General features: G+C 39.0%; 1 protein-coding gene across 1 annotated transcript in view; it reads left to right on the top strand.

The window, feature by feature from the left end:
- The window catches only part of Ipo11 (importin 11), a 180572-nt gene that overhangs the window by 143072 nt on the left and 11337 nt on the right, over positions 1–26163 (top strand). Inside the window, exon 29 of the mRNA XM_055601950.1 lies at positions 3241–3325. Within this exon, the coding sequence (XP_055457925.1) occupies positions 3241–3325 (85 nt within the window). The remainder of the gene's footprint in view (positions 1–3240; positions 3326–26163) is intronic.

The following is a 26163-nucleotide window of genomic DNA, read 5'->3' as shown; positions in this document are numbered from 1 at the left end:
AAGATCACCTGGGAAAAAGTAACTTCAACTGAGAAAATGCTTCCATCAGATTGACCTGTAGGTAGGTCTGTGTGGTATTTTCTTAGTGATTGATGTAGGAGGGTCCAGACTACTGGGAGCAGGTGGTCCTGGGTTGTGTAAGAAAGTAGGTTGAGCAAGCCATGGGGGAAAAGCCAGTAAGTAGCACTCTTCCATGGTCCCTGCTTCAGCTCCAGCCTCCAGGTTCCTGCCTTGAATTCAAGGCTGCTTTCTTCAGATTATTGGCTGGGTCAAATCTGAAACATCTAAATTTGGTACTCTTAGATATGGAAAAGTTCACTTAGGCTTGGAAAAGTTTAAGGTACACCCAGTGAATGCTTGTAAAGACATCCTTTTCTTACTGGAAAAATACCAGGATTACTCAGGGCAGTGTTTACAGATCCCTGAAACATGCTGCTGCAGGTACCTTTTAAATCAACAGAAAGCACTGAAAGGACCTGTGTTCTTGCCAACATTTGTTAGTTGTTTGACCCTTTTGAGGTTTTTGTTGAAAAAGATTCTCATTTAGCACACTAGTGACTGGAGGTTTTCAGTAATTTCTGCTCAGGTGTGTAAGGGAGGAGTGTCTGTATGTGTTTACAAGACAGTCATTGTTATTGTAAACAAGTATCGATAGTACTTTATTTCTATAACTATTACTGTATTCAAAGCCTCCATACATTTAGCTTATTAGAAATCTTGGCTCATGCATTTCAATTAGAATTGACTGCTTGCCTTTAATTTTTGTTAACAAAATAAGATTTTACTTTGAATTGGAACTTCAGAAAATATTTCAACTTTATGCTTTTCAGTAACAATTTCTTTTGCTTTAGGGGCTGGTGACATATATGTCAATGGTAGAGAAGTTATATAGCATTTGTAAGTCAATCTTGAGTCAGAAAAACAAGTTTTAGTTTTACACCTTTCTCAGACCTTAATGGGTATAATTTTCACAAATGTAAAGTAAACATAGTCTGTTCATTACGTAGTTTTTGGTCATCAAATGAAAGGAAATATGGAAGATAGACAGACAGATGGATTAGCATAATGAAGATAGAGCAGAACATTTTTACTATGTAAATAACAGGCCTGGAGCGATAGCTCTGTAGGTAAGAGCACTTGCTGTTCTTCCAGAGTTCAGTTGTAAGCACCCACATTAGGCAGCTCACAACTGCACGTAACTCCAGTTGCACAGGGAAATCTGATATCTTCTTCCCACAGGCACTGTATTCCTGCGGTAGGCATATACTCATACATAAATAAAAATTAAATCTTCCCACTCCTTTCTCTCTCTTTGATTTCTCAAGACTTGGTTTCTCTGTGTAGCCGTGGCTGACCTGGAACTCACTTTGTAGATTAGGCTGGACTTGAACTTAGATATCCACCTGCTTCTGCCTCCCAAGTGATGGGATTAAAGGCATGTGCCACCACTGCTTGGCAAAAAAATAATATTTTTTAAAAGGAGGAGGAAGAGAAGAAGAAAAGAAGCAAGCTAACATGTTTTGTGGTGCAGAAGTATTTGAGACCCACCCATCAAAAAGTACTTCCATAGAGACCAATATTTGTTGCAGTTTAATTAAAGTCTAGTTGGCATAAAATGGCTAATGGAAGGAAACATCTTACTCAGTTCTAACATTCAAACTGGGATCCAGACTTTCTAAGACCTCTCACTTTGTTTGGAGTTGAGTTAATGCATTTTCTTGCCTTGTGCTGGAGCATTAACCAGCCATGGTGCCATGCAATATTGCTTCTCAGCAGACCAAAGCATTGCATCTTCGGAAAGACAAAGGCCACGAGTGAGTTGGAGGCCTGGCTTTTTCCTCTTCTCAGGATGTTTCAGCTCAAGGCTCCTGCAGTGGGGCTGCACGGTATGCCCTGACTGGATCGGATGTTGTGTTCCCAGAAGCTGTTCTATTTGATGGTGGAAGGACACCCAAGTCTACTCTGATAGAGAGCCCGATTGAGTTTCTGATAGTAGCAGCTGGCCTAAATCCTAAATTAATTTTTGAATAGTTCACTTTGGAACTCTGCTTCTCCTCAATTTGGCCTAAAACATTAAGAGAACCTAAACCTTTCTTTACCATAGTCTATTGGTTAGAAGCTTACAGCTCTGAGAAGTTTCTGGGTTCTTCTGTTCGAAATTAGGAAAGTGTGAGGTTTGTTCCACTGATGGTAATTCACTAGCCACTCACTATTCATTTCTTGTCTTCCTATAATGAGTGTTGGATGAACAGGAATCTTTGTTTCTATTACCTCTATGAATGGTGGAGAGCAGTGGTGCAGATAACCAAAGAAAAATGATTTCTAAGTGTCCTGAAGCTGTGAGTGTCACCGGGGACAAGTTTCTCGCAGCAGAGTAATCTCATTTGGAGCATGAAGCCGATTGCTCTGTACACAGTCATGTTTTCATGACACGTCTCTTAAAGTCACTGTGTGTATAGTCTGTAGACGCACAAGAGTTTGGGGCATGTAGGTGAAGTGTAAGTCTTGAGGGTTTTTTTGCTTTGTCTTGTTTTTTTTTTTTTTTTTTTTTTTAAGAAAGATGTAAATTATCTTTTAAGAGATAGTTGATTCCAAACTTTCTATAAATAATCTTTTAAAAATTTATCTTGGGTATATATTTTGGGGTTTCCCCCCTCAGGTAGCTCAAGTTAATCTTGAAATACTGATCCTCCTGCCTTTTTCTCCCAAGTTATAATGTACTATATCAAATGCCCAAATTAAATGTTCCACATCCCCTTTGCTGTGGCCTATTATAAAATGTGAAGCTCTTAAAAATACATAATTAAGAAAACCTTTTTGGTCTTTGTGTGTTTATGAGTGTATGTGGACAGAGGCAGGAGGTCAGTGCTGAGTGTCTTTTCTAATTGTTCCCACCTCATAGTGTCTCCCTTAGCCTAGAGCTCACCAGTCAGCTACCCCAGCTAGCACTCAAGCCTGGGGCCCTTCTCTCCTCACCTGCCTAGTGCTGGGCTTACAGGTACTCTGTTGTGCTCAGCTTTTTGCAGGGATTCGAAATCAAATTCAGGTCCTCATGCTTGTGAACTCTTGACTGACCAGCTTCCAGCCTGGGAAAAAAATTTATTTTTCAAAAATGTATCTTATGACTCTACTCCACTCTTTGTTACAAAGGAGCATGCACATTCTCATTAATTTAGATGACTTGCTTTAATATGCTGCAGACATTTTTACTTAAAATATGGTGATTATTTTTAATTGTAGTTGTATGTTGATGTCTCATCATGAAGAACCAAAAGTAACAGAAGATGAAGAACCACCCACAGAACAAGACAAGAGGAAAAAGATGGTAAGTTACAAGCCTAACCATTTATCATCATCAGTGGGTCCATTCACCAGGCTATCTCCCCATTCATTCCTTCTTAAAGAATCCAAGTATGCTTTACTTCTTTGATAGGAAATCATTCTGAGGTAGTTGATGCCTGTCTTAAGAAGAGCAGAAGTTCTAAAGCTCATTAAAAAAAAAAAAAAAAAAAAAAAATGGGACTTGACAACTTTAAATTTTTTTAAATTATTTTGAGGATATATACTGGATTTTTTTTCTTTTGTTATGTTATGCTCTGTATTGACTCTTCTATGATCTGCATCACAGGATATTATAAAATGACCTGACAGCTAGCCGTCAATTCTTATTTATTTATTTATTCACTCATTTACCCATCTATCTATCTATCTATCTATCTATCTATCTATCTATCTATCTATCTATTATTTATTACAATTTATTAACTTTGTATCCCAGCTGTAGTCCCCTCTCTCAGCCCTTCCCAATCCCACCCTCCCTCTTCTCCTCCCATGCCCCTCCCCCAGTCCATTGATAGGGGAGGTCCTCCCCTTCCCTTTGACCCTAGTCTATCAAGTCTCATCAGGACTGGCTGCATTGTCTTCCTCTGTGGCCTGGTAAGGACAGGTGATGAAAGAGCCAGCCACTGAGTTCATTTCAGAAATAGCCCCTGTTACCCTTACTAGGGAACCCATTTGGTGATTGAGCTGCCATGGGCTACATCTGTGCAGGAGTTCTGGGTTATCTCCTTATATGGTCCTTGGTTGGTCTTTGGTCCCCAGTCTCAGAAAAGAACCCTGTACCCAGTTTTTTTGTTTTTGTTTTTGGTTTTGGTTTTTTTTTTTTTTTTTTTTTTTTTTTGGTTCTGTTGTTCTCCTTATGGAGCTCCTGTCCCCTCTAGTTCTTTCATCTTTCTCTTCTTTCATAAGATTTCCAGCACTCTGCCCAAAGTTTGGCTATGAGTCTTAGCATCTGTTTTGATACACTGCTGGGTAGAGTCTTTCAGAAGCCCTCTGTGGTAGGCTTCTGTGCTGTTCCCTGTTTTCTCCTTCTCCCGATGTCTGTCCTGTTTGTCTTTCTGAGTGAGGATTGATCATCTTACCCAGGGTCCTCCTTCTTGCTTAGCTGCTTTAGGTGTACAGATTTAAGTGTGATTATTTTATATTATATACACTAAGTCTAATATACACTTCTAAGAGAGTATATATCATGTGTGTCTTTCTGCTTCTGGGATACCTCACTCAGGATGATCTTTTCTAGTTCCCACCATTTGCCTGCAAATTTCATGATTTCCTTGTTTTTAATTGCTGAGTAGTATTCCATTGTGTAAATGTACCACAATTTCTGTATCCATTCCTCTGTTGAGGGACATCTGGGTTGTTTCCAGATTCTGGCTATTACAAATAGAGCTGCTATGAACATGGTTGAGCAAATGTCCTTGTTGTATACTTGAGCATCTTTTGGATATATGCCTAGGAGTGGTATAGCTGGATCTTGAGGTAGTACTATTAGTAATTTTCTGAGAAAGCTCCAGATTGATTTCCAAAGTGGTTGTACAAGTTTACATTTCCACCAGCAATGGATGAGGGTTCCTCATTCTCCACATCCTCTCCAGCATGTGTTGTCACCTGATTTTTTGATCTTAGCCATTCTGATGGGTGTAAGGTGAAATCTCAGGATCATTTTAATTTACATTTCCCCGATGACTAAGGACATTGTGTATTTTTTTAAGTGTTTCTCTGCCATTCGATTTTCCTCTATTGAGAATTCTCTGTTTAGCTCTGTACCCCATTTTTTAATTGGATTACTTGATTTGTTGCTTTTTAACTTTTTGAGTTCTTTATATATTTTAGATATTAGTCCTTTGTCAGATATAGGGTAGGTGAAGATCATTTCCCACTCTGTAGGCTGTCGTTCTGTGCTGATGACAGTATCCTTTGCTTTACAGAAGGTTTTCAGTTTCATGAGGTCCCATTTATTGATTGTTGATCTTAGAGTCTGTGCTGTTGGTGTTCTTTTAAGGAACACCTGTCTTCTGTGCCAGTGATTTCAAGGTTCTTCCCCACTTTTTCTTTTAACAGACTTAGTGTGTGTCTGTTTTATGTTGAGGTTTTGGATCCACTTGGACGTTAGTTTTGTGCAGGGTGATAGATATTAGTCTATTTCCATTTTTCTACATGTAGACATCCAGTTAGATTAGCACCATTTGCTGAAGATGCTTTTTTCCATTGTATGGTTTTGGCTTCTTTGTCAAAAATCAGGTGTCCATAGGTATGTGGGTTTATTTCTGGGTCTTCTGTTTGATTCCATTGATCCTCTAGACTCTTTCTCTGCCTGTACCATGCAGTTTTTATTACTATTGCTCTAGGTACAGCTTGAAATCAGAGATGGAGATACCTCTAGAAGATCTGTTATGTACAAGTTCGTTTTAGCAATTCCAGGTTTTTTTGTTTTTCCATATTAAATTGAGAATTGTTCTTTCGAGTTCTGTAAAGAATTGTGTTGGTATTTTGAAGGGAATTGCATTGAATCTGTAGATTGCTTTTGGTAAGATGGCCATTTTTACTACGTCAATCCTGCCAAGCCATGGGCATGGGAAATCTTTCCATCTTCTGATATCTTCTTCAAATTTCTTTCTTCACACACTTGAAGTTATTTTTTCACACAGTTCTTTTGCTTGCTTGGTTAGACTCACAATAAGGTACTTTATGTTATTTTTGGCTATTGTGAAGGGTGAATTTTCCCTAATTTCTTTCTCTGTCCTTTTGTCTTTCATATACAGGAGAGCTACTACTTTTTTGAGTTAATTTTGAATCCATCCACTTTGCTGAAGGTGTTTATCAGCTGAAGGAGTTCTCTGGTTGAATTTTTAGGGTCACTCATATATGCTATCATATCATCAGCGAATAGTGATATTTGATTTCTTCCTTTCTGATCTGTATCCCCCTGATCTACTTTAGTTTTCTTAGCTCTTGCTAGGACTTCAAGTACTATGTTGAAGAGATACAGAGAGAATGGGCAGCCTTTCCTTGTCCCTGATTTCAGTGGGATTGATTTAAGTTTCTCTCCTTTTAGTTTGATTTTAGCTATAGGCTTGTTGTATATTGTCTTCACTATGTTCCGTTATGTGCCTTTTATCTCTGATCTCTCTATGAATGGGTGTTGGATTTTGTCAGGTGCTTTTTGGCATCTAAGGAGAGGATCATGTGGTTTTTCTCCTTCAGTTTGCTTATATGGTAGATTACATTGATGGATATCTGTAGATTAAACCACCCCTGCATGACTGGAATGAAGCCTACTTGATCATGGTAGATGATATCTTTGATGTGTTCTTGGATTCTGTTTGCAAGTATTTTATTGAGTATTTTTGCATCAATGTTTATAATAGAGATAGGTCTGAAGTTCTCTTTTTTTGTTGGGTCTTTGTGTGGTTTAGGTATCAAAGTGACTGTGGCGTCATAGAATGAGTTTGGTAATGTTCCTTCTGTTTCTATTTTGTGGAATAGTTTGAAGAGAATTAGAGTTAGCACTTCTTTGAAGGTTTGGTAGAATTCTCTGCTCAAACCATCTGACCCAAGGCTTTTTTTTTTTTTGGAAGGGAGACTGTTGATGACTGCTTCTCTTTCCTTGGGAGATACAGGGCTATTCAGTCTTTCTACCTGATCTTGACTTAATTTTGGTAGATGAAATCTCTCAAGAAAATTGTCCATTTCTTTCAGATTTTCAAATTTTGTGGCATATAGGCTTTTGTAGTACATCCTAATGATTGTTTGGATTTCCTCAGTATCTGTTGTTAGGTCCCTCTTTTCATTTCTGATTTTGCAGATTTGGATAGTTTCTGTTTGCCTTTTAGTTAGTTTGGTTAAGGGTTTGTCTATCTTCTCAAAGAACCAGCTCTTGGTTTCATTGATTCTTTGAGTTATTTTTCTTTGTTTCTAATTCATTGATTTCAGCTCTGTGTTCGATTATTTCCATTTGTCTACTTCTCTTGGGTGTGTCTTCTTTTTTTCCTAGGGCTTTTAGTTGTGTATTTAAGTTGCTTGTATGAGATGTCTTAAACTTCTTTCTGGAGGTACTTAGTGCTATGAACTTAGTACTGCTTTCATTGTCTCCCATAAGTTTGGGTAGATTGTATCTTCGTTTTCATTGAATTTTAGGAAGTCTCTTTATCTTTTTTCACTTCTTCCCTGACACAGCTGTCATTGAGTAGAGAATTGTTTAGTTTCCATGTGTATGTAGGCTTTTTGTTATTTCTGTGGTTGTTGTGGTCTAGTTTTAGGCCATGGTGGTCTGATAGGGTACAATGGATTACTTTGATACTCTTGTATCTGTTGAGGTTTGCTTTGTGCCCAACCATTTGGTCAATTTTTGAGAAGGTTCCATGAAGTGCTGAAAATAAGGTATACTCTTTTGAGTTTGGGTGAAAAGTTCTGTAGACTTCTATTAGGTCCATTTGATTTAGGACCTCTATAAGTGTTATTGTTTCCCTACTTAGGTTCTGTCTAGATGGTCTGTCCCATGGTGAGTATGGAGTGTTGAAGTCTCCCTCCATTAAGGTGTTGGGATTGATGTGTAATTTAAGCTTTAATAATGTCCTCTTGGTAGATTTTTCCTTTGAAAATGAAGTGTCCCTCCTCACCTTTTTTGATTATTTTTGGTTGAAAGTCTACTTTATTAGATATTAGTATGGCTGCTGAGCTTGTTTTCTGGGTCCATTTGCTTGAAAAACCTTTTTCCAGCCCTTTACTCTGAGGTAGTGTTTATTTTTGTTGCAGAGGTGTGTTTTTTGGATGCAGCAGAATGTTGGATCCTGTTTCTGTAACCATTTTGTTATAGTCTTTGTCTTTTTATTGGAGAGTTGAGTCCATTGATGTTGATAGATAATAGTGACCAATGAATGTTAGTTCCTTTTATTTTGGAATTGGTGGTGTTACTGTGTTTCTATGCTTCTTTACTTTTAATTTTTATGTGTGTGTATGTTATCTGTATCCTTTTGAGTGTAGTTGATTTCGTTAGATTGGAGTTTTCCTACTAGTATCTTCTGTAGGGCTGGATTGCTGTGTAGATATGGTTTAAGTTTAGTTTTGTCATGGAATATTTTGTTTTCTCCATCAGTGTTGATTAAAGCTTTGCTGGGTATAGTAGTCTGGGTTGGCATCTGTGGTCTCTTTGAGTCTGAATGACATCTGCCCAGGCCCTTCTGGCTTTCATTGTTTCTGTTGAGAAGTCTGGTATGATTCTGATAGGTCTACCTTTATATTTTACTTGGCCTTTTTCCCTTGCTGCTTTTGATATTTTTTCTTTGTTCTGTAGATTTAGTGTTTTGACTATTATGTGATGTGAGGAGTTTCTTTTCTAGTCTAATCTCTTTGGTGTTCTATAGGCCTCTTGTATGTTTATGGACATCTCTGTCTTTAAGGTGGGAAAATTTTCTTCTATGATTTTCTTGAAAATATTTTCTGCATCTTGGAGCCTGGAATCTTCTTTTTTGTCTATTCCCATTATTTTTAGATTTCATCTTTTCATGGCATCCTTTATTTCTTGGATGTTTTGTGTTTGGAACTTTTCTGATTTTATGTTTTGTTTGAGGGGTGTATCAGTTTCTACAAGTGTATCTTCAGCACCTGACATTTTCTGTGCCATCTCTTGAATTATGTTAATGATGCTTATTTTTATGGTTCCTGATCTTTTCCCTTAAATTCTCCAGCTCCAGGGTTTCTCTGTTTGTGTTTTCTTTATTGATTCTAATTCTGTTTTCATGTCTTGCACCATATCCTTCATCTGTTTGAATATGGATTCCTGTCTTTCCATGATGGCTTCTATTTTTTTGTTTGTTTCCTCTCTATCTGCCTCTACTCGTGCCTCTACATGTACCTCCACCTTTGAGAGCTTTGTTTGTTTCCTCTTTATGTGTCTCTAATAACTGGGTAAGCATAGATTTGAGATCATTTGCCAGTGTTTCTGATGAATTAAAATATCTGTTGATTTTTGGAGTTGCTGGTGAAGCCATGATGTCCTGATTTTTCCTGGGCATGTTCTTACTGCTATCTTTAGCCATGTGCTTATCTGTAACCTTTGCTGTTTATTCCCGGAGTCTCTATTTCAGACTGGGTCCATCTGTCTCTGGAGTCTGGATTATTCTTCAGGGAGGTGAGAGAGGTCCACTGGTTCGAGAGTGGATGTTGGTATTTCAGCTGTAGCTAAGGGAGTAAGTTCGTAAGTGCATGTGTGCAAGCATGTGGGTGTGTGTGTGAAGTGTGCCTTGAAGGACAGGATGCTAGAGCGTGTAGATGCCTGAAACAGTGGAGCGTAAGCGCAGGTGGGGGTGCTGGTGCCGTTAGTGGGTGCAATGTGCGTATGCAGGTGCCCTGAATATCTTAGTGGCCCCCAGGCCTGTCATACTGTCCTCTATGTATGCAGATCTGCCTGGGTTGCACCATCTTGGCCCCAGGAATTGTTTGCCTGGACCCCACTGGTAGACCCACAGCACAGGAGCTTCAAGGTGGAGAATGCTGTCCCAAGGATCCCTATGTTGCCCACAGTGGGGCTGTGGGTGGGAAGGATCTGATGTCTGTCTCCTAGAGTAAAAGGACTCTGGATCTGGGGCTCTGCTTGCACTCACTTGAAGGTGTACTCACTTGCTCTCAGTCCTATGCGGAAAGTACAGGGGATCCTCTATTCTTGTCTCTTAGCTTTGCGCCCGCAGGGGCAAATGAAAGTATAGGAGATCCATCAGTTCAGCAGTGTCTGCTGTTTGGCTGCTGCGGGGTAGGGAGACCTGTACTTGGGGCAGCCACCTCTGCCTTCTCAGTCACAGAGCGAGGAGGCCCGTGCTTGGGGCAACCACTGCTGTCTTTCCAAGCAGGGAGGCCCGTGTTTGGGGCATGAGGCAGTGCATGGGGGTTGAATATTCGCCACTCTCAGATCCCGGAGATGTCAGTGAGTGACCTGGATCCAAACTGTCTCAGTTCACAGGTTGTCCCCTCTCGCCCAGGAAGCCTCAATGTCGATGTTCTGGCTTCAGCTGCCCCTCCACTCACCATTTTTGGAGCTTTGGATCCTCTGCCCTTGAGATATGGTGTGCACTGGTCACCGCCATCTTGGATCCTAGTCATTAATTCTTACATCAGAATCTGATTAAAATAAAGTACAGGAGACTAAGAAACTGCTGAAATATAGTGCCTTGAAATTTACTTATAATTTTTAATACTCGCTTTGACCATGTATATAAATAGACACAATAAACGTTGGGAATCTTTTCTGGTCTCCTGGCTTCAGCTCTTACTGCCTTCATTGTGCCTTGTTGTCTCTTTTGCAAAATGACAATGTTATCTACCCCACAGAGCACAGAAGTGAACACATAACACCATTCCGGTCCTAAGGCTGGCAGCTTAGCAATCACTGTGTGCTTTCATCATGATTTTGTCTTGTTATTCTCTTTAGTCCTGCAGTTCTCTTGCTTCAGTCCTCAAGGGCTTAATCCTGAGTTCACAGGTAATATCATACTGATCCAGTAGCCTTCATTTAAGCCAGGTTCGAGATGTACTTCGCCTTTACACTTAGAAAGCACATCCTCAGAAGCCAGTAAAAGAATTCTAAATCATCTTCTTCCTCCTCTTCTTCTTCCTCCTCCTCCTCCTCCTCCTCCTCCTCCTTCTTCTTCTTCTTCTTCTTCTTTCTTCTTCTTCCTTCTTCTCCTCCTCCTCCTTCTCCTTCTCCTCCATCTCCTTCTCCTCCTCCTCCTCCTCCTTCTTCTCCTTCTTCTCCTTCTCCTCCTTTTCCTCCTTCTCCTTCTCCTTCTCCTCTGTTGTTGCTACTCTATCTCCAGCCCAGGATTGATGGTTTACACCCAGATCTTTTCTCTGCAGTTACTTGTTATGGGATCTTTTTGAGCAGTTACTTGTGGCCTTGAACAGATTACCTTGTCATTTTAGACTTTCTTTGCCTCATCCATGAGATCAAGAAAAAACTGAGTTAGTAGATTTCTGGGGCCTGTCAGCTAAAACTTGTTTTTGATTTATCTTAAAAATACTTAATGCCATTCTTTCTTTCATGAATATATCCCCAGAAACATTTCTCCTTTAAACTGAGAACTGGTGGTATGGTGAGCTGGGACATGTATTCTCTTGACCTAGAGCAGTGAGAGGCCCCTGATGTAACTTTCTTGGCCTTTCTCAGTTCTTGCGCTCCTATTCTTAACGTGATAAGCATTGGCCATAACCATTATTGTCACAGAAAAATGTGATAGCATTTTCCCTACAACATTCAGAATTATAAATAAATAATAGGTACTCTGTTAGTAGCTTCCATGTGTGCTACATTGATTTTTCTTAATCTCGTAGATTTATCCTTAGCAAGTTAAACTTCTCCAATCTGTGTTTCATTTTGCAGTTAATATTTAGTCATATTATATTGTAGTTTTTATTTTCATTCTGATTTTATTTTCAAAGTGAATAAAATACTGTCTCAAAGATCAATAGAGAAACACAGCTTTATAAGTAATATGCCTTTAAGTGTGTGGTCCTTAAGTAAGTATATTTTAAGAGTTTCAGTGCCTTACTCTGAGGAATTTGGTAAAGATACTGGTACTGAGTAAAGTAAGGGTTGTAGGTCTTAACCGCAAACACTATTCTGACTATAATTATAACTTTAAACCATTTTACTCATTTCTTTAAGGTTAAAAGTATAAATTGTTTAATTATTATACAAATTGTTTATTATACAAAAATTATCACACAGTAGTACTTTGAGAACCATATAGAGGTATTGTGGTTATCAATCTGAATGCAAAGGGGTACTTGCTGGTAGATGATTTTGAATTGTGATTTTTTTTTTAACTAAGCATGTTTTCTTTAACATTTTAAAAGGAAATTGTTTACTAGGAAGAAAAAGTATAACTTTTTAGGTCCAATGTGATATGAAGGAAAATATTCGATTGACTCCTATCATTGCCTGAGGGTCAGTGTCTGTTTCTATGGTTGTATTGTTTAAGGATTTTCTTCAGAGAAGGGCAAGATTAATATGTAAAATTTGCCAAAGGTGTCTTAATATTTAAATTTTAAAACTTTTGTGGTGCTAGGTATCAAACAGAAGGCCCTAGGCATGTTAGGCCAGGACGCCTCACTGAGCCCTGCCATCAGCTCCTTGTAGGTTTCAGAGATATAAGTCACTGTATTTTATCATAAATAAAATGAGATTTAATTTCAGGAGTTAATCTTTTTAATGAATTTTTCTTCATTCTTTTCATTTTGAGAAAAACAATTCTTGGAATATCAAGTGCAAGTCAAGTATTTTATTTAAAAATAAGTTTCATCTTTATCCAGTGGTCTTTAACATGTAAAATGTAGGTTTCACTCATTTTCTAGTGAGAATTATGCTAACACGTTTGACGTTGTAATCTTCATATGTGAAATGACTTATTAGGAAGCTATAGTTGTAGTTTCGAAGCTCTAGTTTTGAGTATATTTACACTCTTTGGTGTCTACTACCAAATTATGATTTTAATCTAATTTAATTTAATTTTGAGACAGCGTCTCCTGTAGCACTGGCTGGTCTGGTATTCACGATGTAGACCAGACTGGCCTTGACCTCACAAAGATCTACCTGCTTTTCCTTCTGACAGAGCTGGGATTAAGGGCATTCACCATCACACATGGCCCATCCTGTTACTATCTTTAATTCTAAAATTTTAAATTTTGTACGTTTACAATATATGAGGTTGTGTCAACTGTAAAATGGCCCATTCAAGGTAGTTAGCATATGCATCACCTCCCATCAGTAGTTATTTGTGCTGAAAATATGTACAATGAACGTATTTCCTTAAATTTTTTTTTTTTTTTTTAATTTTTGAGATAGGGTCTCAAGTAGCCTAGGCAGTCCTTGAATTCTCTATCTTCCTATCTCTGCTTCCCAATGCTATAACTAGAGGGGTGTGCCTCTCCCAGCTCCTTTCATAATGTTCAATACATTACAGATGGAATACCCCTCATCCAAACTGTAGAGCCAGAAAAAAGTTTCAGATTCCGGGTTTTGTTTTTGTTTTTGTTATTGTCTTTTAATTTTGCAGTTTTTGCAGTGACTTAACCTATAGAGCTTACCTAATCCAAAATGATCAAAAATCTAAAATTTTGAAATGTCCTGCAAGTACTCAAAATATTTTGATTTACAGATGTTTATCGTGTATTCAGTAGATTTCCTGTATTAAACTTCCTCCTCTCGTCTGGCCAAAGTTCATGTGGTTTGGCATCCTGCAGGTCTCCCTAAGAAAGCATAATTAATGAAACATGTAGTAAGTGAACTTATACTGATGTGATGATTCTGAGGGTGAAATCAAGATTTTGAGCATCTGCTGCTATCAGTGGTATTTTAGTTTACTATATAGTTGCATAAATTAACAATGGCAGTATAAGTAACTGTACATTATTGAGCAACACTAATTTTGGGAGCAGCACAAATACAGACAGGTCTATCAAGATCCCACTTATTTGACTTTAAAATAATGATAGTAACATAATAGTTTTGTAACTAGAATTTAGATGGGGAAATGAAGGCACAGAGAAGTTACCGTTTGCTACAGGTCATAGATTAAGGTAAAGAACAATTTAAAACCTAGCTTTTTTTTTTTTTTTTTTAATGCAGTGGAATCACAAATATAAACTGTCCTTTCAGCTTCATGCTAGACCTTGACCAAAACCCTGAACTCTTATTGTGGATACTGTCTTTGCTTCTGGTAACTTTATTTTTACTTTTATCTTGAAGCCGTGTTTGTAGTCTCTTTTTTTCCCTTTTGATGTTTTTACTTTGGGGATAAACCATAGCTTTCTGCCCACTTAACACTTACCAAATGTCCTAGACCAGGGAATCATGTATACAGCATATTCGCTAAAAGCTCCTCCTTTTCATTTTGTGAGCTGTTAGGTTTGGAAAAAACTGAAATAGGAGCTAAACCTTTTCACCGTACTTCAGTGCCTCCACTAACCCTTCCAACCTTCCCTACTGACTGACCTGAATGACTTGTCTTCACAGAGCTACCTGGTCCTTTTCTCACTTTTCCCCCTTCTTTCACATTTGCATCTTCAGCCCTGTGTAAGCCCATCTGCAAATCCTTCCCCTCCCATCAGTATTATTGCCTTGATAGATGGATCTTTGTTAACACACTGTCAAACACCCACTTCTTACAGTTTATATGAGAATTCGCTCTGGCATTGCATCTGTGGGTTTTGACAAAGGCGTATGGCAGAAGTCTTAGTTTCTGTTCTATTGCTATCAGAGACACCATGACAAGGAAGCATTTAGTTGGGGACTTGCCTACAGGTTCAGAGGGTTAGTCCATAATCATCATGGTAGGAAGCATGATGGTGGGCACTCAGGCACGGTAGTGGAGCAGAAGCTGAGAGCTCACATCTGATCTGTAAGTTGTGGGCAGAAAGAGGGAGAGAATGAGGAGGGAGTAGAGAGGAAGTAGGAGAGGAAAGAGAGAGAGAGAAGTGTGGCTTAGTGACATACTGACTCCAGCAAGTACACACCTCCTATTCCTTTCTAGTTGGTTCTAACTAGGGAACCAAGTATTCAAATATGTGACTTGTGGGGACTATTAACATTGAAACTGTTACAGCATATAAGCCACCGGTTCATCTTTCTCCCTTCTTTTTACTGTGTAGTTTTTACTTTTCTGAATATTATACTTGGGCAACATGAAACCACATATGATTTTTACCATCAGAAAGTCAGAGCAGGTCATGAGATTCTGGTGCAGATAAATATCATATTGGTGTGGAAACAGCTGGGTCTGCAGCCAGTACCCACATCCACTAGATGTCTTTGGGAATACTCCTCCCTCAGTTGGAATTACACCTCTGCTTAGGTGTTCATCACCAAAGTCGAAGGTGATTGGAAGAGGAGAGATGTTTCTGTCTGCTCTTAGAGGTTCTGTAGAGCCTTGCAGTATTACTTTATCCTGCTGCTTGGGCCATATGACTAGGGCAAAAATAGACTGTCTTCTTTAGACTTTTCTGGCTCCTATAGTTTGGGGAATGAAGTCTCAGTAACAACTCCCCCTCCTTTTTGAGTCAGACTCTTACTATGTCCCCCTGATTGGGGTTCAGTCTCTCTTTCCCAGTTGCTGGAGATCCACTGCCACCATGCCTGGCCACGTCCCTTATTCTCTCTCTAGCCATCTCTTGGTAGCATCCCTCAATGAACGTCTCTCTTTGGTAGAATCAGAAGGTTTCTCCAGTGCCCTTGGCATGCATGACATACTGCTAGTACTCAGCAAATGTTTCATGAATAAATGAATGAGTGGGGAAAAAAAATGAATGAAAAACACAACCTCCACCTCCAGGAACTCACAAACTACCGTGGAGAAATAACTGAAATACCGTGTTCTCAGAAAGTAGTAGCAGTAATTGTGTGAGGCAGAAAGTTATTGGTATTTATGTGCTATCACTGGTCTCCTAAACCAGAATGAGAGTTAGAGATAAGGTAGTTAAAGGGGCCACTTCTCCATAGACTCCTCTTGGTTCTGCAGTGCTCTTACAGGCCTGCCAGATCAGCAGAGCGAGCACCAGCAGCTTCATCTCAGGGCTGGTCTCTCACCTAGCTGTAGCTCTTGAAATGGACTTGTTGTATTATTAATATTTATTATTGATATATCTTTTAGTTAATCAGCGGTTATTCCTAAACCTGCTATATATCCAAATCACCACACAGAGACTAGGATTTATTTAATTAACCTAGAACACAATGCTGGGCAATAGTTACTCCATCCTAAACCTCCAAGCCCGCATAGTTTCCTACCATTCAGATTTCATCCATTATACTTGCTTTTAGACATATCTTAGGTCCAGTCCATCTCTCCACATGGTTCCAAGACCTCTCCTCCGCCTCTGGATTCTCCTTCTCCTCTCCTCTCTCCCTGCTTCCTTCCTCTTCCTCCCATTCCAGACCAGGATGTCCCACCCTATCCTATCCATTGCTCAGCATTGTTGGCTGGTTGTTTTAAATGACAGTTTAGAGAACAAATGGTGGCATGTTTACACAAACTTGAGACAGGTGATGATTAGGATAAGCATCACAATGCATGAATGAAACCAGATAGTGGGGGGGGGGGTAGAAATCTGCATTTGAATGAACAAGGATAAATTGTACATTTTTCAAATGAACATTATACCAACATGGACTCTAGATAAGTTAAGCAGAACAATCTTAAAAGTAGTAGGCTAGAGAATGGCACTTTAGACAGTGGCCTGTTATCGTTAAGGAACGTGTTTCAAGACCTCCAGTGTGTGCCCAAGAGTGAGTGGTACTGAATCCTATGTTTACTGTGTTTTAACAACAGTAACCACTTAAAAGTAGATACAGTATAGCATACATGGTGATAGTGACGGGGAGTTTGGTGTCTGTCTGAATGTCTTATTGTACTGCACTAAGCCTTTTGTAAAGATGTGAAATGGTATGGTGCTTTTCCTTGGGGAGATGAAGGATGGTAGTTCCTGGCAGCATCAGAGTGCTGCATAAAGGTTCCTGGGACCCAGCTCTGCAGTACCAAGATCACAGGCAGCGTGGATCTGATCATCAGTATGACTTTGTAGCTGTTCTGGTTTTTTGGATGCAAAGTTGTATATTGTTGAATATAAAAACGATTCACTTAAAACTTCAAATTTTACTTCAATGCTAATAAAAAACAAAGACACCATCTTGTTTTCTAGGGTTTTTTGTTTATTGTTTGTTTGTTTTTTATTTTTATTTTTTGCCAACAACAATGTGAATTATTATGTAGTGCTCACATAAACCATGGCAGCATTATCAGTGACCACTGAGAAGCACTGTCTCAGATTTGTTTGCTTATAGCATTGAAAACTTACTCCACTGTTTGAATGAAACTTCAGAAATATGTGCTTCGATGCTCTGTCATTAGCATATTAGCACAAATAGTACTCATTTATTACTTTACGGCTTATAGTCTGATTTTTCCCTTAAAACTTGTGAATGCACTGGGCATGACATTCCACAGATGGCCAGCGCTCAAGAGGCTAAAGTGGGGATGGGGTGCCAGAAGCTGAAGGACAGGCTGAGCAACTTAGCAGTAACCCAGGTCAGAACACAAAAAGGGGGAGGGGGGAGTATGAAAGTTATTTTTTTTTTCTTAAGCTTTTGGCACATAATAGTCTTTATAAAATTTGAGATATTTATAAAGGGGAAAAGCCAGTTATAATATATCCCGCTGTGTTTGCTAGTAAGAAAAAATAAGTAGATTTTAATAAATTAGTTATATGAAGCCATTATAAGTAGGCAGTACCTTCTAGAACTGTCAACAATTCTTGTTCATCTGTAAAGCTTTTATTGTAGCATATGTTAATGTATTTAACTCTTGCCCTGATTGCACTTACAGAGATACTAATTTTTACTAAAACAGTTCTGACAATATTTTTGTACTAATAATCTGCTTTCATATTTTCAATCATTTCCTCTGGATATTTATTTGCTAAGGTCAATATAATTCCTTGTTTTGAATTTTTTTAAGAGTTTATTCTATTTTATTATTATTTTTTTATTTTATTTTATTTTATTTTATTTTATTTTTAATTACATCTTATTTACTTTGAATCCCTCCTCCCCTCCCAATCTCTCTCTTCCTCTCTCTTCTCCACGAATGCCCCTCCCCAAGTCCACTGGTAGGGGAGGGTTTCTTTTTCTTCCTTCTGATCCTAGTCTGTTAAGTCTCATCGGGAGTGGCTGCATTGTCTTCCTCTGTGGCCTGGTAAGGCTGTTCCCCCCTCAGGGGGAGGTGATCAAAGAACAGGCCAATCAGTTCATGTCAGAAGCTGTCCCTCCTCCCATTACTATGGAACCCACTTGGACACTGAACTGCCATGGGCTATTTTATGTGTATGTATATTTATCTGTGAAAGTGTGTGCCACATGTTTTCAGTGCCCATAGAAGTCACAATCTTCTTGAACTAGAATTATGGATGGTTGTGATATGGGTGCTAGGAACTGAACTCATGTTCTCTGTAAAAGCTGGATGTGCTGAGCCATCTCTCCAAACCCAACAGCACAAATCTTAAGTTTTAATAGTAAATAACCATTTAGAAAACAAAAGTACAAGTTACTGTCTCTCATTTTGCAAATAAAGCACTATTGCTGTTATTTTCATACATATGTATACTTGTATATACACATACCATTACTTGTATGTTCTCACATATTTTTTATCATCACCTGCTACCAGATCAGATTTCTTAAGGTTCAGGTATTAGAAGTCTAAATCTTCATGCTCCATAATTATCTAAAAGTAGTTCTCTGCTTATTCTTAACCAAGCAGCACACAGTCCTACCTGCTGTGGTTTGTAACCACTTCTCTTGACCTCCATTCAGTGGTGGTCAAGTACCTTCTTCCAAATGGAACATTTCTCTTTTGTATTCATCCCACGAATACATTTTAGAACAGTCCACATATGCAAATGAATCTTTATAAGCAGTGTTTCTCTGGTGAGCATGTTTCTTTCTGCAGTCCCTGTCTGCTGTTGCATTTGATCAACAGTATACATACTGTATTAAAAAGCCTCTCCCCATTATTAGCTTATTAACAAGATGATTTTTCAAAGGAAGGTTTTTCTTCTTTCTGTGTTTTGTAGAGTCTACATTTTTTTCTCTTAAAATTGGCCAACAATTAGTAACAACAATTAGTAACAAATTGTTTACTTTAATGTCTAGATGGTACGGAAATGTACATAGTGTCCTCTGAGAACACATAACTTCCTCTGGGACTGCCTTTCAAAAACAGTAACTATTTCACAGTTGACCACTAGCATACCTCTCCTTACAGACATGACCCCTCTGGTAGCACTTGGTGAAAGCAGAAAGCCGAGAGGTTCCAGGCTGCTCTGCAACACGCTCTGCAGCGGCAGTGACTCCGCTCTAGGGCGCTTGGCCAGCGTGAGCAAAGCTCTGGGTTTTATCCCTCACAGCACACGTACTGTTGAAAACAAACACTGAGCTTAACTCAAATCCTAGGCAATTCTTCAGCCTTTAAAAACTACAGAGTTGCCGATGACATTAAAGCAGAAGATAGAAAGTAATGAACTGAAATAATCCAACTGAGATGTAATAAAGACACAAATTGATAACCAGACATCCTCCTGAGACAGCAGCTTTTCCTCAGATGGAACTAAAATGTTAATTAAAAAATAGTTTGAGATCATACAGGTCAAGATCCTCCACAGCAGGCTGCGTAAGGGCAATCACAGAAGCTGGAAAAGGAAAGCCTGTGAAAAACGGCTCTGGAGTTTAATACAGCACTGGCTTCTAACATGTTTTTATTTTATTTTACTTGTGTATTTACTTTAGCTGAAACTTAACTAATTGCCTGCTGGTATCAGTGTTGTTCTTGAATATTGCAAGCCATCTTACTTACCATTGCCACCTTATTTAGTTGGACTCTTATAAAAAACCACAATCAGTGAGATCAGATGCTGCTGTTGAGTTGGAAACTGGCTGTGAGGTACTGACTGGATGTAATAAAAACACCCAGGGTTGTGGTGAGGAATTGGACCCCGCTAGGGAAAGCCTCTTTTCACTGACACAGCTGACACATCAGGAGCACTAAGCTACCTCGTGGTAGGTAGCCTTTTCTGCCTACATTTTGGTTCTTCCCACCTGCCACCTTCCTCCTGCCTTTTGCTAGCAGAAAAAGTTAATTTAACATCCTGTTCAAAGCAATACCCTCAATTATGGGAGCTGCTATTTTAAAGAGATTTTTTAAAAAATAAAAATGGCTTCCATTAAAACCATAAATAAGCCAGGCAGTGGTGACATTCGCCTATAATCTCAGCACTTGGGAGGCAGAGGCTGTAGGATCTCTGAATTCAAGACCTGGTCCACAGATCAAGTTCCAAGATGGCCAGGGCTACACAGAGAAACCCTGTCTCAAAAAAATAAAAATAAAAATAAAAAAATAACTAACAAAAACATAAATAAAAGATTACATGTTAAATGCTTTTCCCCCAAGAAAACCTTTACCAATGTGATATGTACCCTTCCCAGTATTTTTTTTAAGATTTTAAAATTTTATTTTATGTATATAGAGTTCTCTGCATATATGCCTTCATGCCAGAGCATGTAGGTCATCAGATCCCAGGATAGATGGTTGTGAGCTACCATGTGATTGCTGGGAATTTAACTCGGGACCTCCTGAAGAGCAGACCAGTGTTCTTAACCTCTGAGCCATCTCTCTTGACCCCCTCCCAGTATTTTATTTGTACATATAATTATATGATCTTTTGTATTTCATAAGTTAGAAATATTATATATGTGTATGTATTCTGTTAAGCTTTTCTTAGGTATAAATATACAAATTTGTTTCTATGAATTTGGATTTCCATGACTTCTTTTAATGCTTGCCTATAATGAAATTCTATTGTATGAATTTCCATCTCACCCCACCTGCATCCCCTACCTCTGTATGGTGGGCCTTGAACCCAGGGCCTTATATCTATTAGGCAGTCACTCTGCCACTGAATGCATTATGTCCCTTCATGCATCTTGAGCAGCGGTGCTTTAGGCAGCGCTTCCTGCAAAAGCTTCAAGAGTTGAGTTCTAGTCCAAGTACTCATGTAAAGACCTGGTCCTATGTAAACCTAGTGGTAGGTAAACATGATAAAACTAGTGCTAGGGAAATTCGCTGGGGTTTACTAGCCCATCAGTGAGCTCCAGGATCAGTCAGATTAGCCTCTTTTTTTTCTTTTTCCATGCAGCACCATTTGAATACAAAAGAGTAGTTGACATAAATATATATGGTAATTCAGACTTTGGTATTTGGCATATATTATTCTTGAAGAGAGAGCCTGTCACTTTAAGGAAAACAGTGAATAGTTTATGTTGCTTCCTGCAAAATTTGAACAAACAAAATTAGCATTTTGGAAAATTCTAATCTCCCTTGAGTTTCATAGCATCCCACTTATTTTTCACATGTATTTAGCAGTGATACTAAATTTAGAATATTTAGATAGTGAAAGGTTTCAACATTTACATAACTCAGTGGGCCTATATTTTCTAAATGACTGGTATTCATGTTTAAAAGAATCATTCAAGTGAACAGGATTTATTCAAAGAACAGATAGGCCAATAGATTTTAATGTAACAGAGAATAGAAAAGTCATGGTGGTTTCTGAGTTCTTGTTGTTAACTGACCTTCAAGAAAATACTATTTATGAGTTTTATAGTAATTTCAAAAAATGCATCTTAGGGTTTCCATTGATATGAAGAGACACCATGACCAAGGCAACTCTTATAAAGAAAAACATTTAATTGGGGCTGGCTTACAGTTTCAGAGGTTCAAGTCCATTGTCGTCATGGTAGAAAGCATGCAGCATATGGGCAGACATGGTGCTGGAGAATCTGAGGGTGCTACATCATGATCTGCAGGCAGCAGGAGACTGGATTTCTCACTGGGCAGGGCTTGAGCATAGACGATCCCAGAGCCCATCCCCATAGTGGCACACTTTCTCCAAAGGGCCACACCTACTCCAGCAAGGAGATACCTCCTAATAGTATCAATTTTCATGGGCCTAGCATTCAAATACATGATTCTATGTGGTCCATAGCTATATAAACCACCACAATAATGATCTATAAATTTAAGCATTCATTCTTTCAACTACATGCCTAAGAAAGACTGGAAGTTTGTTTTTTTTTTTTGTTGTTGTTGTTGTTTTTGGTTTGTTTTGTTTTTCCCTTAATTTAACCCAAACACATAGAACAAGAGGTTGAATGTAGAAATAGGTTTTGGTTGATTTGTTTGTTTTTCTATTGAACTATTACAGAGATCTGTTAAAAGCTAAAATAATTTTTTTTGTGATTTTTTTTATTTTTTAATTAATTTATTTTTTATTAATTACAATTTATTCATTTTGTATTCCAGCTGTAGCCCCCTCCCTCCCTCATCTCCCATGCCCCTCCCCCAGTCCACTGATAGGGGAGGTTTTCCTCCCTTTCCATGTGACCCTAACCTATCCAGTCTCATGAGGACTGGCTGCATTGTCTTCCTCTGTGGCCTAGTAAGGCTGCTCTTTCCCCCACAAAAAAATAATAATTCTTAAGGAGTTTTTAATCCTTCAGTTGCTGTAGATGCATGTCATAAATGATTTTGACTTTGAGAAATAAAATGTCATTCTGTTCAGAAAATTAGGATGCAGGCTGTCAGAATGTCTTTACACATCAGGGATTCCTGCCAGGCCAGTAGTGCTGGTCTGTAAACCAACAACAGGCTAAGGCAGGAGCCTTGTGAGCCAAGCCCAACCGGGGCTGCATGTAATTAAAACCCTGTCTCGGAAACAAAAACAGCTGAAGAGCATCTGTTCACTTAGCTTTTGTTTGTTTTAAATTGAGCCTAAACCTCAGCTACTGGGGAAGTGATTCACTTGGCGAGGAGAATGACTCAGTAAATCACGTACCTTGCAAGCACAGGACCCATGTTTGATCTCCAGAACCCATGTGAACATGGCTGGGCACTGTGCCATCCTTGACATCCCAGGACTTGCTGGCATGATGGGTGATGGGGCCCTGTCTGAAAAGAGGTGAAGGCATTCCTGGGGATGACCTTGAGGTGTCCTCTGGCCCCCACGTGCACATTGCTCACTTGTACCTGTACCTGCACTCTTCTTTTTCTGCAGGTTCTCTCCAGAGGTCAAACTCAGAGCTTCCTGCTTTCAAGGCAATCACTTTCCCAAATAAACTGATTCCCCAGTTTCCCTTCCTCCCCTGCTTCCTTTTCTCCTTCTTCTAATAGAGTCTCTTGTAGTCTAGACTGACCTTGAACTTGCTATGTAGCAAGGATGACTTTAAAATCATGACCACCTCACCTCTCCCCACCCCAGCCTACCCCTCTCTATGTCCTAAGTGCTAGGATAACATGGATACACACCACCATGCCTGATTTTATGTGATGCTGGAGATTGAAAACAGGGCAGGGCTTTATATATACTGTGCAAGCATGCTCCATTCGTTGTTTGTTTGTTTGTTTGTTTGTTTTTTTAAAGCAGGAAGGGTCTCATCCAGTCTAGACTGGCCTGAATTTGCTGTGTATCTGAGAATGAACTTGAATGATCCTCCTGCCTCCATTTTCAAGTCTTAGGAATATGTGTAACCTATTAAACTCATCTATTTTTTTCCTTCTTTCATTATTTAGAGAATATTTTATTAGTTTCTGTGATCAGAGCAGAAAAGTGTTAACAAGACAATATTCAAGATTTTATGTAGCCACACTGCATACTGTAGAGAAGAGGCCTTCGTGGCATTTTTCAACTCCAGGATCTCACCCCATCCTAAATAGGTACGACCCTCTCACCATTCAGTTAGTGACAGGTGTGTTCCTTTCAGGTAGTCCTTGGCAGCACCATTGCTTGTGTTCACATATCCAGGGTGGTTGCCTCAGAACCAGTTACCTTCTCTTGTCTTTTCTACTGATCCAGTCTCCCTTCCTCTAACTCCATCACACCACCTCTGTCACACAGCACACAGTTCAGTTTCCTTAGTTTCACCTATTCCGTGCAGCCACTTTTAAAGAGTTAATGTGAAATTGTCTGTTTTGAGCCAGGGTCTCACTATATATATCTATGGCTGGGCTCAAACTCACAAAGATCATAAACTTTTTTTTTTTTTTTTTTTTTTTTCTGATGTTTCGTGACACCTCAAGAACTAGAACTGTGTTTAGGAAACTGGCCTTTGGTACTCAGGTGTGTCAGTTCTCAAATGCTCTTCCTGAAGCCTCATTTCACATGAACTTGGTCCTTAAACACAAAGCAAAACTTATTCTGAGGAATCGACACAAATTTATTTATGAGTTTAAATCTTAAGGGATTGTAGGTAGCCAATGGTTCCATTTTTAATGTGGATTAAATCTTGGTATGCTGAGTTCTCTGTGATTTAGGGAAACTGTCCTGATGAAGGATAGTGAGGTATGTATTTTGAGTTGCTTAAGTAGTGTTGTTTTTTATGTAGCTTACATTCTAGAAGCTGTTGTTTGAGCCTGCCATTTGGCTTTTTAACAGCATTTAGTAGTGTAACCATTGCTATGCACTTGTGTGGTGTGCCACCTGCCTATTAAAATAAGTATACAACCGTGTTTAAAATATGTGGTGGATCCAGGAAACAAGCTTAATAGTCAGGCAACTAGTATTCCCTTCCCTGAGGTAGTGAATTAATTCAGGTCCCAAAATACTGCATTTTCTTCAACAGTCCTATTAGGTCAAGATGGGAAGTTTCCACTCCTCCCATTCCCCCATCACAGTCTGCACTTTCATAAACTAATGATTTATTATTTGCTGAAAGCACTTGCCTTGCAAGCACGCGGACCCAAGTTCAATCCCGAGAGCTCACTGACTGGCTAAACTTTCTTGCCTTTATAGGTCCTCATTCAGCAGGTTTTTTTTTTTTTTTTTTAATAGCACCTGGCACCTCTCAGTCCTTCACCTGATTGCTTGCCTTGTAAAAAGTATTCATCAAGAGATGTGAGAGTCTTGCATGATTTGCTAAATGATCTCATCTCCTTGGAACCACTGAGGCCATTGGAGCTGTAAGGGAACAGGTGCTGCCTGTGAATGGCTGTTATTATAATGTTCAAGTTTCTTAGGCCTCTTAATATGCTCATAGACAGGAGTCAGTGATGTTCTGCTGTACTTTGAACAGTTGGAGCTTGAAGCAAGATCTTAGCGTAGAGGCCAGCTTGTTCTACACGGTGAGAGTCTGGCTCAAACACAGGTGGGGACAATCAGAGGCCTGAGCATATTCAAACATTTAGGTTACAGATAGAAATCAAATTTTCCGTCACTGTTTTTCTTCCAATTGCACTGCCGGGTATTTCTGTATTGTAGAGTCAGTGTACTGTGGCACATCTTACAGAGTTGAAAAACATGGTACTAGTACTTAAATATCTTGCAGACTTGTTATCTAATTAAAGAATATCAATCCATATAACATATCTCTGAATATCCCATTCCATTCTGTTGCAGTCATTCTACTTAACTGGTAAACTGAGTGGCAAAAGAGAATATTTTCCATTATTAATTTAGTTAATTAGCTAAAACACTATAAAAGGATGGTAAAATGGATAGTAATTAGCTAAATTAATAATTTTTTACTCTCAATTATTTAATTAGTTTATTTAACATGATGGAATTGAGTCTTCATGTAGAGAGATGGTATTCCATCTAATCCATTGCTGGGAATTGTCTGGAATTTGCTGCTAAAATGGCTTATGGTAAAGGTGCTTTTAGGCTGAACCAGGAGGGGCAGCATGGCCAGCCTGGGCTACAGGCTAGGGTCAGATAGTAGGGGAGGAAGACCTCCCCTATCAGTGGACTAGGGGAGGAACGTGGGGGAGGAAGAGGAAAAGAGGGTGGGACCAGGAGGAGATGAGGGAGGAGGCTACAGCCAGGATACAAAGTGAATAAATTGTAATTGATGATGATGATGATGATGATGATGATGATGAAGAAGAAGAAGAAGAAGAAACAATCAGAGCCAAAAAATGCCTTTGTTAAACATAAGTAGTCATCTTAAGAGGAAGCATGTTTCTATAAGATCCTAAAAATACTTCCATGACTCTAACAGCACTTTGCAGTTAAATGTATCCCATTTTCCTACTTCTCCTTGTAATGAAATGACTTTGTTCTCAGAGCTCTTTCAGTGAACTGATGTTAAGGTTACCCTGTAGTAGGCTTGTGGTTCATGTGTTAGCTGAACCCAAGAAGATCACATGGTTTTGTGGTAACAGAGCTGAAGAATGCAATCAGTAAACTTAATTTAATGGCTGTATATAAAAATCATACCCCTTCAAGACAATGCAC

Source organism: Psammomys obesus, unplaced genomic scaffold (assembly GCF_907164565.1).
Source record: "Psammomys obesus unplaced genomic scaffold, mPsaObe1.curated_primary_1811, whole genome shotgun sequence".
Lineage (NCBI taxonomy): Eukaryota > Metazoa > Chordata > Mammalia > Rodentia > Muridae > Psammomys > Psammomys obesus.
This window is presented reverse-complemented; position numbering and strand designations above follow the sequence as displayed.